The 13,221-nt window shown below is 41.0% G+C and overlaps 1 protein-coding gene across 4 annotated transcripts in view; it reads left to right on the top strand.

Moving 5' to 3' along the window:
• The window catches only part of EGFLAM (EGF like, fibronectin type III and laminin G domains), a 79,266-nt gene that overhangs the window by 52,208 nt on the left and 13,837 nt on the right, over positions 1 to 13,221 (top strand). For all 4 annotated transcript variants that reach the window (XM_042028463.1, XM_042028465.1, XM_042028461.1 and 1 more), the window contains exons 13-17: positions 1,715 to 1,904; positions 5,566 to 5,691; positions 6,417 to 6,660; positions 10,901 to 11,012; positions 12,635 to 12,751. In XM_042028463.1, the coding sequence (XP_041884397.1) occupies positions 1,715 to 1,904; positions 5,566 to 5,691; positions 6,417 to 6,660; positions 10,901 to 11,012; positions 12,635 to 12,751 (789 nt within the window). The remainder of the gene's footprint in view (positions 1 to 1,714; positions 1,905 to 5,565; positions 5,692 to 6,416; positions 6,661 to 10,900; positions 11,013 to 12,634; positions 12,752 to 13,221) is intronic.

Below are 13,221 nucleotides of genomic sequence, written 5' to 3'. Positions count from 1 at the left end.
TATTCTGTGTTACAGTATGGATACTGCAACACGCGTGTCAATCAACGAGGCCTGTGGAAAAGGAATGTACATGGACCAATTCTTGATAGATGTTTCAGAGATGTTTATTTCTCCAGCCACATGGCCGGGGCTCTGCTGAGGAACTGAGGCAATCACGGGACCCGAGGGTCCTTCTGCCCGCGCAGGGAACACAAAAAAACCAATGGGAACGAGGCTGACCAGGGGCAGGGAAACCCCGTGCCTCCCCCCAGGGCCCCTCTCCCAGGACCACATGGCAGGGAGGAAGGGACCCCAACAATTCTGGACATAGATTTAAGCATAGTAATGGAGATAGACATTCTGCCCTGACTTTTGTTAACACCAGCAAGCTCATACAAGGCTGACAAGATAAAATATAATGGAGAAGGATGCCTTGACTTGCTCATCTGTTGCTGGGCCAGAAAACAAAATTAAGGCACTGGAAGGAAAGGCAGTTGCAAATTGTTTCAGATGTCTTTCCTTTGATGGCTGCTATTAGCATGCCATCCATAGCCCTGAAAGAAAGCAGCTTCAGACGTCTTATTATTTTCCCTTTTCATGTGCAGGCACCGAAGGGAAAAATTGCAGTGCATTGAGTTCTCATCAGCTGGAAATGACAGAGGAAAGAATTTCAGTGTATCATGTGTTGCTGTTACCAGTGCTATGAGGCCATGCAAAGGGCAGATGTGAATCAGGAGAGATGCGCACAGTTTCTGCAGTGCACTGTGTGAGTGAACACCTGCAGACCCAATAACCTCAGCTTATTTAGCATGGCAAAATACAGGCTATGGGGATAGAATTTATTGTTATAAACACTATGGGAACGGGTCAGGGATGAAAAATCCAGAAAGCTTTTAGGCTAGAGGTCGGGGCTGTCAGAAGCACAGGTTGGTAAAAACTGGCCCCGAATAACTGAGAATTTTGAGTGTTTTCTTCTAAAGGTCCGTGACTTTTGAAAGAACTGCTGAGTAGGAGGCAAAAGTCATATTTTGAGCAATTTGTGGAAGGAATTTTGACTCAGTTGGCTACAGTAGCATGGAGTTTGATTCAGTGATCCAAAAAGGTTGTGTTAGTTTTTCAAGTTTTTTGTTCCTTCCTGTGCACTGTAGCAATACTAGTAAACTTGTGTGTGTAGGTTTCTATAGGCTTGTTAAAGCCAAAAAATGAGATGGGCAGTAAATTTAGCAATGGCAAAGTGAGCAGAACACTACTGAAGTTGTGATTTTACTGGCTTTTGCCTTTTCTTTGTTTTTATCCTTTTTATTTTTTTTTTGTCATTTCATTATTATTCAATGCTAAACACTTGCTGGGTTCTGTCCAAAAGACAGTATCTCATTGGTCTCTGTCCCTCAGGGCTTAGGGTTTAGAAGAGAAGCAATTTTTGGCAAAAGGAAACGAAGGAATTGCAGCAAAAGACAGACCACACTTTCTCCTCAAAACAGTGATTTTTAGTCTTTTTTGTTGTGCTTTTAGTAGTTCATGTTATCATGATGGGATGCAGGTGAAAAAGGTTGATTTCAAATGGTGGACTGATTTGGGGGATGACTAATGGGAAGGAGTTACCAATGAACAACCCACATACTCCCTGCCACGATTCTTCATGGAGGAAAGAAGTTGATTGTCAACTACTGTGGCTTAATGAGTTGTCCTGTGTTGTATCTGTTACGCAGCATATTGCACTCTGCTCTCCCTTCAGGGCCAGTACAGCAAAATCACATTCCAGACTCCCTTCTACGTTGGCGGTGCTCCCGGCGTGTACTGGCTGGTCAGGGCCACCAGCACCAACCGCGGGTTCCAGGGCTGTGTCCAGTCACTGAGCATCAATGGAAAGATAATTGATATGAGACCCTGGCCATTAGGGAAAGCTCTCAGTGGTGCTGACGTGGGTAAGTGTAATGGTGTGGGATCTTTAATCCATGACTAACCCAGAGCTACCTTTTATGCTGCTGGAACAAATTGAGTGATGGTCCAGGTTTAAGAGGTAGAAGGTGTGATCTCTATTTTTGGCCTGGTTTTCCTCTGTTCCTTTGCATATTGCTCTTGCTGAGTCTATAGTAGAAAAGTTCACCACACTGCACAAGTAAGCCCTTTGTGGACACACTTCCTGTGCACAGTAAATAGTGAACCCATTTTCATGAGCAAACAGTAAGATCTGTGTTGCAGATATCATTACAACTGTGCTGGTATTTCTGCCAACATCTCTCAGGACACCTCTTCATGCCCCTGACTGACACAGTCATGTCATCAGAAATCAATTATGTGTATGCTGAGCTTGCATTTGAAACAATATGGGCCCAACTAAATGTGTTTTGCCTAAAGACATCATTGCACTTGTCCAAAGTAATACATGAATCTCTCAGCCCCACAGCAGTCCTGTGGCTGTTACAGAGGGCTTTCTGTGTTACACCCAATCACTGATGAAGCATATAGGCTTTCCTGTATGCCATCCTTTGTTTTGCTATCCAGAGTCATGGTATGATTTAAAAATAGCTTGGAATAAATACTTCCATCAGCTTTATGAAGTGTTATTGTAACATTATTTTCTATTCTCAGAGTAAAAGATGGAGAAGTAGGGAAGGTAATTAACTAGTCCTGTCTCATTTATTCATCTATTTCATCCATGTAATGGGCACTTGAAAAAAGGCAGGGCAACAAAATCCTTGCTTTAATGATCTCCCAGTCTAAATGGTTTAAGAATAAGAGTAAACCCAAGACAGAAGGCAAGTGGTAACAGCGAGAAATAGATTCCATGTCGCTGGAATCTCCATGCCATGCCTCAGCCACAAAGTCATCTTTCTTCTCTTCTGTAGCTGTGCATTTGACATCCCAAGAAGGAAATTATGAGAAACTTCTTAAGAATTGCTCTGTATTCTCTAGATACCATGCCCAAAGTTCTGTGCAATATTGGGGTAAAACAGACTGTCCCAAGAAACAGTTGCTGAAAAGAGTAAGATTTTGGAAGCAGAGTGTAATTTCATGATAGAGTGAGAATCTATGGAATTTAGACAGATGAAAGCCCTGCTGAACTTTTCTGAGCCCTAATCTCTATTGCCTTTTAGGATGCAGCTAGCTTCATTCCCATCCACGAATGCTCCACATACTACTGCATTAACAATCAACATCAATGAAAATAAATGCTGTGCTCTGCCATGTGTGACTCGAAACTGACTGATAAAGCCTTACTGTCCTTGTGTGACTGCACACATTTATATGAAAGTGTACCAGAAGAGACTTGCAAACAATAGGTCATGTAGGTTTAACTTTACAAAATTGCAAGTAAACTCTGCTAGGATTTAGGGATGACTTTTGCCAGTCAGTCTCTTGAAGCTTTTTTCTGTTGGCACAGTGTATAAATCAGGGGTGCTGTGTACATGGATCACAGAACTGAGGCTGGGGAGGAGAGGGGTCCTTCCCTCCCTGTGCTCTCTCTTCTGGCCACAGCAGAGGTCCCACTGGACTGTGAGCTGAGGGACCAACAGAGGAGGCAGCAGCCATGGTTTGGAGTGGGCATGGCAGGACCCTGGACTCCTGCTGCAGTTTCCCTTCTTTTTCATCTGCCATTGCAGCCAAGCATATGCAGCCATCACACCTATGGTTTGCCTCTTCAGCAAAGTCACTTGTGCTGGCCCAAAGGCTGTGAAAAGTCACTGGGACACTGGGAGAGCAGCCTGTCCTTAAATACCAAGACTGTTCCAGTTCAAGCTGTTTCTCAAACCAGTGATCCTGTGACTGGTCCTGTTGCCGTTGTCTTCCTTGTTCTTTTCTGTTTCTCTGATCTGTTTGAACATACTGCCAACATTGATTAGCACTGCAGCAGATGCAGCAAAGATGAGCATTGTCTTGGTTTTCTGTTTGTGTCTTCTCACTTGATGCACAGAGATCCTTGTTTACACACATGTCTTGGATCTGTTTCCTTGCCTATAAAACACAGCTAGTGCTATTCTGTCAGTGTCATGATAACGGGTGAGTATATGAGGGATCTGAGCAACAAGATACCTGTCCTGCTTTGGTTCACTTGTGGCCATTACAGTGCAGACCAGAAGGGAAAAAGACAGCTCAATGTGCACTGCCAGCAGCCCTGATCCCATGGCTGGGCATGGGGAAGATGTAACTGTCCCCTTCCATGGAGAAGGAGCCTTTTTTCCCCTCTCGGGGACTTGCGTGTTTTGTCTGTGCTCCTCAGGTTAGCTCTGGAGTCCTGTGTCATGGCTGCTGTACTCAGATCTTCCCTCCATACAATGAAAAATGGGCCTAGTAGGAGATTTGTAGATGTGCAATATGAGACAATCTAGTCTGGCAGAGTTGTACCAGATGACCTGTGAGTTGTCCTGAGTTAGTTAGAAAAGGTTATTTTCCACTGTGGACAGCAGAGTGATTGGGATGGACCAGCACATCAGCCATTTACATCTGCATACTTGTGTGTGGTTTTCTGGCGGTGGGATGGAAATTCAAACCGTAAAGCTGGTGCTGTACAAACACCAGTGTCTTTCTGAAGATGTGTGGAGACCTGCTCTGGAAACTGTGCTTGCAATCAGAGTGCTGTGTTTAAACAAAACAAAAAGGGCATATCCCCTTCTTGCAGTAGTTTTTCAAGACTTCTCTTAATCATCTCAAATTGCAACACTGTTGTCAGAGCTGTCTCATGAACCCTTTGTCATCTCAGAAGTGATGCTTAAATGTACCTCAAAATAAATGTGTAATTCTTAGTTTGCCACAAAACACTACGCCCCTCCAAATGGTGTGCTTACAGTTGTACACCACCAAAGTCTTACTTGATCTTCTTAATGTGTACAATCAGTTTGTTACTATTGACAAGGAGAGAGTTACTTGATCAGAAAGTAAAATAAAGGAGAAAATAAATTCAACAAGAACTTCAATCAGATGTACATTTGATGGTTGCATAATCTGACTTTATAGATATCAGCTTTAAGGAGCAAATGAGAATTTATTTGTTCTAGAATTTCAGCTAAAATCCAGCAAGAAGAAATAATCTCCTTCTTACTTAAGTTGATGTGCCAGAATAGTAGAGATGCTTCTTAAAAAGCCCATATGTTGATGATGTGGATCCCTTTTAGTGTGGACAAGAGGGTTGACAACCTCATTTTGGATAATAAGGTTAGTTGATGATGCTTAACACTTCCCATGCTCAGCATGGCATGAATTTACAGTGAACGAAGAAGCACTTAAGAGAATTGAAATTAAACAAGGCATGGTGCTTGTAAACAATCTAGTGAAATTTGTGTTTTATGAGAAAGTAAATAGGAAGAAGAGGAGACAGTAAGTAATCCAGGGAATGATTGAAAGTTACATCTGTCATGGTTTGCTTGTAAGGGCTACTTTTTGCTATTTTTAAGGTCTCTTGCTGGTCTGATATTAAAAAAAAATACTCATAATCAAGCTCCCTTGTCTAAATTGCACACCATTTGACAAATTGGGAAAGAATCTAGACAGAAAAGCAAACTGCGTTGGTTAGTAGCAGTGACCAACAACCAAATAAATCTTTGACAAACTTCTCTGATAAATTAATGTTCTGACTCCTGTGTTTAGGTGAGTGTAGCAGTGGCATCTGTGATGAGGCAGCCTGCATCAACAGTGGCACCTGTACTGCAAGCAAAGCAGATTCTTACATTTGCCTTTGCCCTCTTGGATTTAAAGGTCATCATTGTGAGGAAGGTGAGTGGATGCTGGAATGCCTCTATTTCTTTCTGTGTGTTATTCAGTGTTTCAATGTGTTTTCCACTTAGAGACAGCTGAGGAGGTCTCATCCTGTTCCACTGACAGAAGAGAATACTTGTTACTTCATCTTTTTAAAGTCACATGCTGAAACCCTTCTCTTACTGCTTTGGAGCTACATCCAGCTTCTACATAATCTGTGATTCTCAAACCTCTTTGTTTATTTAAACTAACTGTACTTAAGCATCTCAAAATTCCTTCTCAGAAGTTAAAATAATGTACCACTCCACAGCTGCACATTAATTCTAAAAAAATACCCACTTTTCTTCTGACCAGTGTCAGTTGTATATTTTGAAATGTAAAGGACACAATGTCAATTTCCTGCTAAAATCATAGATACAAGTAGTAAAGTAAGTGTGCAGCATTATTTTCTATGCTGTAGAACTTTTCATGCTACCACCCACTGTATGCTTGCTAATTTGAAAAACACTATTATGAATCACTAAAGAAAAGGTACACAATGCTTTATAGTACAGATACATCCCTGGAAAAGGAAGGGATTAAGCAGTATTGGGTAGGATTAAAAAGTATTTTTAATTTAGATGAAAAAAATTCAGGTTGTTTTGCTAAGGATTAGCTTTAAATATTTAACAAAAGGAACACTGGTTGGTAGGGGTCAGTCGTTTGAGCCTCAAGTGACTTGCTTATGATTTCTGGATTTCCAGCACTCACCTTGGCCATACCTCAGTTCAACGAATCCTTAAGATCATTTGCTAGCACACCCTGGCCCTTGGAACCACAGAATTACCTTTCCTTCATGGAGTTTGAGCTGACATTTCGTCCAGATTTAGAGACTGGTATCCTTTTGTACAGCTATGACACAGACAGCAAGGACTTCCTCTCCATTAACATGGTGGCTGGCTACGTGGAGTTCAGGTTCGACTGTGGCTCGGGAACGGCTGTTATCAGGTAAATGGTGTTGCTCATGTTTCCTTCCCCAAAGTGCCAGGGTGCTGATCGAGGAGAGGAGTGGACTGGAAAGACACACAGCCTAGGATGAGGTGTGCGAGCCCCTTGGTCTCTAGTGCCTACTTCTAAGGAAGTACAAAAGCACCAGAAATGTGGTCAAGGAGACATCAGTTTATGTTTCAAAGCTTTGTGCTTTATCGTACTGCAGATGTTACATTTGTGTCTGTATGGTACTGCAGTAATTCCCTTCTTGCCCCCGTGACATTGCACCATAGCTAATTAGGGGATCTGTAAATGTTTTATGCATATACTTCCTAGCCACAGGATTTCACACTTGGGCACTTCTGTAAGCATCCTCCTTCCTGGTTTCCCATTCCAAGTGGTAGGTGCCAGGCTGGAGGTGGCGCAGGAAGATACACCTCCAGGTCCCAACACTTCCTCACAGTGCTGTTTTCTGGGGGACCTGGGGCTAGTATTCAATTTTTATAACATAAGCTGTCTAAAAGATAAAAATGTGGTTTAAACTGGTCACCCAGGTTCCCATACAGACCTTCTGAGAATGACTCATTGCATCCTAAAATTAATGTCTAGGAGGATGGAAGCAATGAAATGCCTCAAAAATGCTGTTCCCTCTCCCTGTGTAACTGAATGCCCAGTCGCTGGGCAACTGTTCCCGGGCTTTCTGAAAAGGCACTGGGCTGAACAGAGGTACTCAGTATCTTGGATATGGCCCAGGAGGCTGCCAGTTTGACCAGGCTGACCTGATATTTAGAAATGATCTATATAAAGCTTATGCAAAATGTGTACATTGTCTGCAAGTCTTGCATACCAATGATTCCTGTGGATGGACATCAGGAATTTTGACTCTAGTGTGATTAGGGGAAATGTACTGATTTTATACTGAATGAGAACTCAAGCAAACAAACCCATTCAGATGACAAAATGAGAGATGAAATTTCAAGGGAGCAAATGCAAAATAATGCACAAGCCTAACAATGCACAGCTGTGGAAAAACAGTTAGTGTTGTCAGACAGAGAAAGATCCGGGAGCCGTCATGGATAGTTCTGTGGAAGCAACAGCAGACTGCTCAGAGACAAATACAGAAACCTAAGTACAATGCAGAGGACTATTAGGAATGGAATAAGGAAGACTGTCTCTGCTAAAGCCCACAATGCACCCTGTCTTGAAAACTTGCTGCTATTTTGGTCACTTCATTTCAAAAGAAATTAGCAAAATTTAAAAGAGTAGTTTTGAGATCCAGGAGAGGGAATGAAACAGCTTCCACAAAATACAGCAAGACCTTTCAGCCTGGAAAAGAAAGAGTTTGGTGGAAGTATGATAGAGTTTTTTAAATGATGAATGACATGAAGATTAATGAGTATTCTGTATTTTTTCAATATGAAAAGAAAATAAGGAATCAAAGAAAATAAGACTTTTTTCTTTGGGTTTGGGTTTTTTTTTTTTTCAGACAGCACATAAATAAGTTGTGGAAACTAATTGTCACAGCAAGTTACAGATGCCAAAACTATAAATAGGTTAAAAAAAATTGGACAAATTTGAAGAAAGATCCATTGAGGGAGATCAAACACAATTGTACGGATGCAGCCTCTGACTCAGGAAATTGCTAAATGACAAGTTGCCAGAAGCTGGGAGGATATATCAAAGGAAGAATCACTTCATATTTGCCCTATTCTATTCTCTTGCTGAAAAGTGGCAGAAATAGCTGATTTTGGAGACCTTTTCTCCAACTCAGAATAGCCCTTCATACAAAAGCCTTCAATCTTTACTGATTGCAGCCTTCTAATTCCTGTTACTGGCAACCGTAAGATATAAAGCAGAAATTTTTTTCTTCCAAGAATGCTGTAGCACTTCAAAACACCTTGTACTAAAGTTTAATTGATATGTAGGGTTATAAAATGTGGCGAGAGCCACAAGCATATGCCTGGGAGTGGAAACTGCCTCTTTCTGTTGGAAAGCAGAAGAACAAGCTGGATGCTAGCTAATGCCTGAACTACATGCACTGGAGGAAAAAGAGTGTGGTGAGATAGCAGAGTGGTGGGTGAGACTCGTGAGACCATCAGGCTTCATGAAAGTTGTCAGGTTGTCCTGTTAGCTCTTTTTTCTAGAAAAGATGTGCAACTCGCACCCTGTCATCAGCTCTGTCAGTGATTAAATAAGATAAATAGATTCCCTGTTTTTCATGCCTGCCTGGACAATGTCCACTTAAAAGTCTGTCTTCATCATACTGCTTCATGCCTACCCTTTGTCTTTAATGGAGGTGTAGCTCTGGTCATCCTGATACCTCTGCCATAGAACTACCAGGCTGTTAGATATTATAATATAATCAGAACACAGCCATAATGTCTTTATAATTAGGATGAGGCAAGCTTATCTCTGTACGTCAGCAGCAGCAGTAGGAGAGCTGTTGCTGGTGAAGGTTTGTTTTTCCTGATGTGTCCTGGGATGGAAGCAGCACAGTGTGCTCTGAGGGCTCCACAGGGAGAAGGGATGCTGAATGGGTGGACAGATGCAGAACCTGAGCACTGAACTATCTCAGAGGAATTTCCCTGGGATTCTCCTAGGCTGAGCATTCACAGGATTGTGATCTTCATGATCTGGTGTATTTTTTAAGCTTTGGTTTACATGGGACAAAGTAACCTCCCAGCACATGAAGAGGCAGGAGTGTTCAAACACTGGATGAAAGTGTTTCAAAACCCATGCTGGTTTCAAAAAACCCCTGAATCCAAGAAATAGCTTGCAGCTCTGAAGTGATGACTCTGCTAGGCTTAATCATCCCTGTTTGTAATTAAATCTAGCAAAGCAGGAAGGTTAGCATGATGATGGCCTAAGCAGCAGAGGAGATGATGTTTGTATTGCTGCTTACTATGTAGCCAAATCTACCTGGTTCTTTTATATGTATACATTGACTTCTTCAAGGTGATTAGATTCCCTTAGCTATTGATTTAACCAAGATAGTTAAACCCTAAATGGTGCTACATAAGAATGAGGAGAAACGACTGGCATTGCTTGATGGTATTTTTTATGGAGGTTTTCTGAACAAAGTGTCATTCAGAAGTGTCAAGTAATATTGCCAGCATCATCAAAATAGATAAAAATGAACTTTAAGAAAGTTTAAAGTATCAAAAAAAAATACGGCAGAAAGGTTTCAAAACTGATATTGATAGTTAAGAAAAAAAGAAATTGCTATTGTCACATTTTCAAAATTATGTAAGTTTTTAATCAGTATGTGTATCACTATTGACTCACTATTTCAAATTACATTTTTTTTCCATTTTTTTCATTTCAAAATGTGGGAGATTTTTATTTTTAAATGTAAGTATCCTGAATATACAAAACATTATTTCATTCCCAGAACTTCTGTATTTTTTCACTGGAAGCTAGAAAGTCTTAGGGGTCCTAGATAACACGGTTCTGATTTTTCCAGCTTGCCTGGTCATCAAACACAAGTTTCCAGTCCTCCTGGAGGAAAGGCTGCAACATCTCATTTAGACATAAAATGCTTTAGCCAGTGTAGTAAAATGACATTTGAAAACAAGATACAAAGATCTACAGAACTTGTGAAGGGGAATGTGGTTTTGCCCTTCATACAGGCTGCTATTCGTATAAGTGCTGCGCCAGTAAAGATTGTAAGAACGGTTTAAAAATGCTTCCTTTGAGACTGGTGAATACTTTGCACAACTGGGGATTATTGTTCCTAGCCAAGATCTCATCACATCATTAGGGTCATATTCTAATTACTTCCGTTTTATGTATAGCGTACGGGCCGCACATGTGTGTGTGTAGATCTCAATGTAACAGGATGCGTAAATAGAACTGATAAGCCAACACAAAGTAGTTCTGTTTTAAAAGAGGATGAAGAATGTGGGGCTAGACCAACCATTAAGTGGGAAGCTTCTAGTGAAATGAGGATGTACAGCTGAGACAAAAATTCATCTTTACATGTTATAAATGACTGGGCAGAAAAACTACCACAGAGGTAGCTAAAGTGTGTGCTGATGATAGCGTTTCATTTATAAATAAAAATAGAGTGCTTGTTATTTGCTCTGGAAATATGGTCTTTGCTCAGAAGATTGTTACTTCCTTATAAGGGAAGAATCATAGTGGCTGATACTTATTTTTTATTCAGAAAATCATCCCAGAGGACTTGACTTTTTAACATTATGGAGTATCAGAAAGGCACAGTGTTACGTGTTTGAAAATTTTCTTGCCCTTAAAACAGGAGCGAAGAACCTGTCAGTCTGGGTCATTGGCACGAATTACGAGTGTCCCGCACGGCAAAGAATGGTATCCTACAAGTGGACAAACAGAAGCCAGTGGAAGGGATGGCAGAGGTGAGCTTACGGCAGACTTGTCTTGAATGCAGCTGTTGAACTGTAAAATGATTGTGTGGTAGACTGCACAGCCTGCTCTCAAAGCTCTTGCTAGCTTAAAACAGTACGCACATTAGGGCAACATTTTCTTAAGCCCAGAGCTGGGAATTTGTGCATAAGGTCTTCCCTCTGAGGACAAGGATCCCTGTAAAGTCAGGGATCCAGATGAAATCTGACTGTACCTGCTCCTGACATGTAACTGGACTCACATTTTTGTGTCTGCTTCATATATGTTCCTGAGGTTCTTTTCTTGGTACTTGTTGTGGCTAAGTCTGTTGAGCAATGTGTGCACTGTGAGAGGTGTAATTTAGAAAAGTATGATGCTGAAAAGTATGTGCCTAATCTTTTTTTAACCTCTTTTTTGAATATTGTCCTGGAAAGGTAGGCCACAAGAAAATTGTTTCTTTGTCATCTTCTTCTTGCAAAAATAATTTGCAGGCCAGAGTAGGAGCTGGAATAATCAGACAGTTGATGACTTGCTTTTTTTTCTTTGCTCACCAAGTGATCACAGTGAGTCAAATTTGTAATAAAGTGAAATTGTACTTGTACCGAGCAGGATATTCACTTTAAGCACTCAAATGCATGCACAGAGGTACATTTTCTATTTTGATAGAACCCGTGGCTAGACCTCCATAGAAAATGTCTTTTATTCTTTCCTAGTGGAGAGTGCAGACAGAAAACCAGACTCCAGATCCCATGGAAGAAAAATCCCATAGCAGAAAAATCCCATAGCAGGCTTTTCAGCAAACTGGGAAACTTTTATCAAAGCTTTGACTTTTCTTCAAAAATTTAAATAAACTGAAATTCCAGTTGTCTGTCAGGAAACAAATTGAGTGAGAAACATTTGACTGAAGCACTCAAGACTTCTTTAGATAGATGGGTTAAGATGAACAATCCCATTTTTTTCTTCTAAGTGCTGCAGTGCAGTGCTCCAGGAGGAGAGTGGCTGGGAGCAGCCAACCATGAAAGCACAGAAGCTTCTGCAGGACTGGAATTACACAGTTATTCTGTCTTGAGCTGTTAAATGTCTTTCAGTTTGCTCCAGGACCCTGAATATTCCCATCAGGTATCCTGAGCAACTGCTGCTGGTAATTAATGCAAACTCAGTGTTTCTTTTGTTTAGCCCCATAACTTATAGTAGGTTATCTCTTAGATGTTGGAAACTGAATGAGTTTCTGTTGCATGAACTTTGCTCTGTTTTTTAGCTTTAAGAACCTCATGCTGGTTGTAGATTTGCTTTAAGAACCTCATGCTGGTTGTAGATTTACATCCTTGTACCTCAAGTCTTTGCAAATAAAGCTAATTGTGCAATCAGAAAACACAATGAGGCAGTTTCCTTTCTTTCCTCCTTCAGTATTGCCGTTTTGAAATACTTGAGATTTTTCAGCTACTTCTGACTGGGATAACATCAAGTCAGTTGAGAATGTCCTACAATGGCTTTTTTGATAGGACTGTACAAAGAAGAGGCATTGAAGTAAGCTGTAAGATCTAAAGTAGGGCTGTAACAACTCATGTAGGCTAGTCTGAAGATACAAGCCTGGTTCCAGCTATTCTAATAAAATCTTATTCTATGTTTCTTGCAGGGGGCTTTTACACAGATTAAATGCAGCTCTGAAATATTTATTGGTGGAGTCCCTAATTATGATGATGTGAAGAAGAACTCTGGGATCCTCAGACCCTTCAGTGGGAGCATCCAGAAGGTGTGTGCCCAGAGAAACACACTGGGGGCATTAATTTCTGTTGCATCCAGTGCATGCTTTATGTGGAAACCTGCCCATATTCAGCTGGCAATAATCAAAATAATCTAGGATTTCACTTCAGGAACCCACCATGAAGTGGTTAAATTATTATTTCACAGTGAAAAGTCCACCTAGTGCATTCTTACACCACAATGGAGATGCATACCTTACTGCTCTCCCCTCTTACAATTTTATGTGGGGCACATGAATGGAGGAGCTGTTTTACATTGTTAGCAGACATTAGGGATGATGTTCCCATGTGGTCAGCTGAGCATGAGTGCAGTTCCTTTCTAGATAATGTAAATTCATAATCAGTCCTAGTAAGTAATCCAATGAAAGTTCAAACTGAACTCACATTTTTCTTTCTAAACATACTTAAAATAGCTTGGATAAAGTTGGAAGGTTGGCCCTGAATCCTCACAGCTTTATAA

This window comes from Corvus kubaryi, unplaced genomic scaffold (assembly GCF_017639235.1).
Source record: "Corvus kubaryi isolate FWS band 111438036 unplaced genomic scaffold, C.kubaryi_AGA036_p1.0 37308, whole genome shotgun sequence".
NCBI lineage: Eukaryota > Metazoa > Chordata > Aves > Passeriformes > Corvidae > Corvus > Corvus kubaryi.
This window is presented reverse-complemented; position numbering and strand designations above follow the sequence as displayed.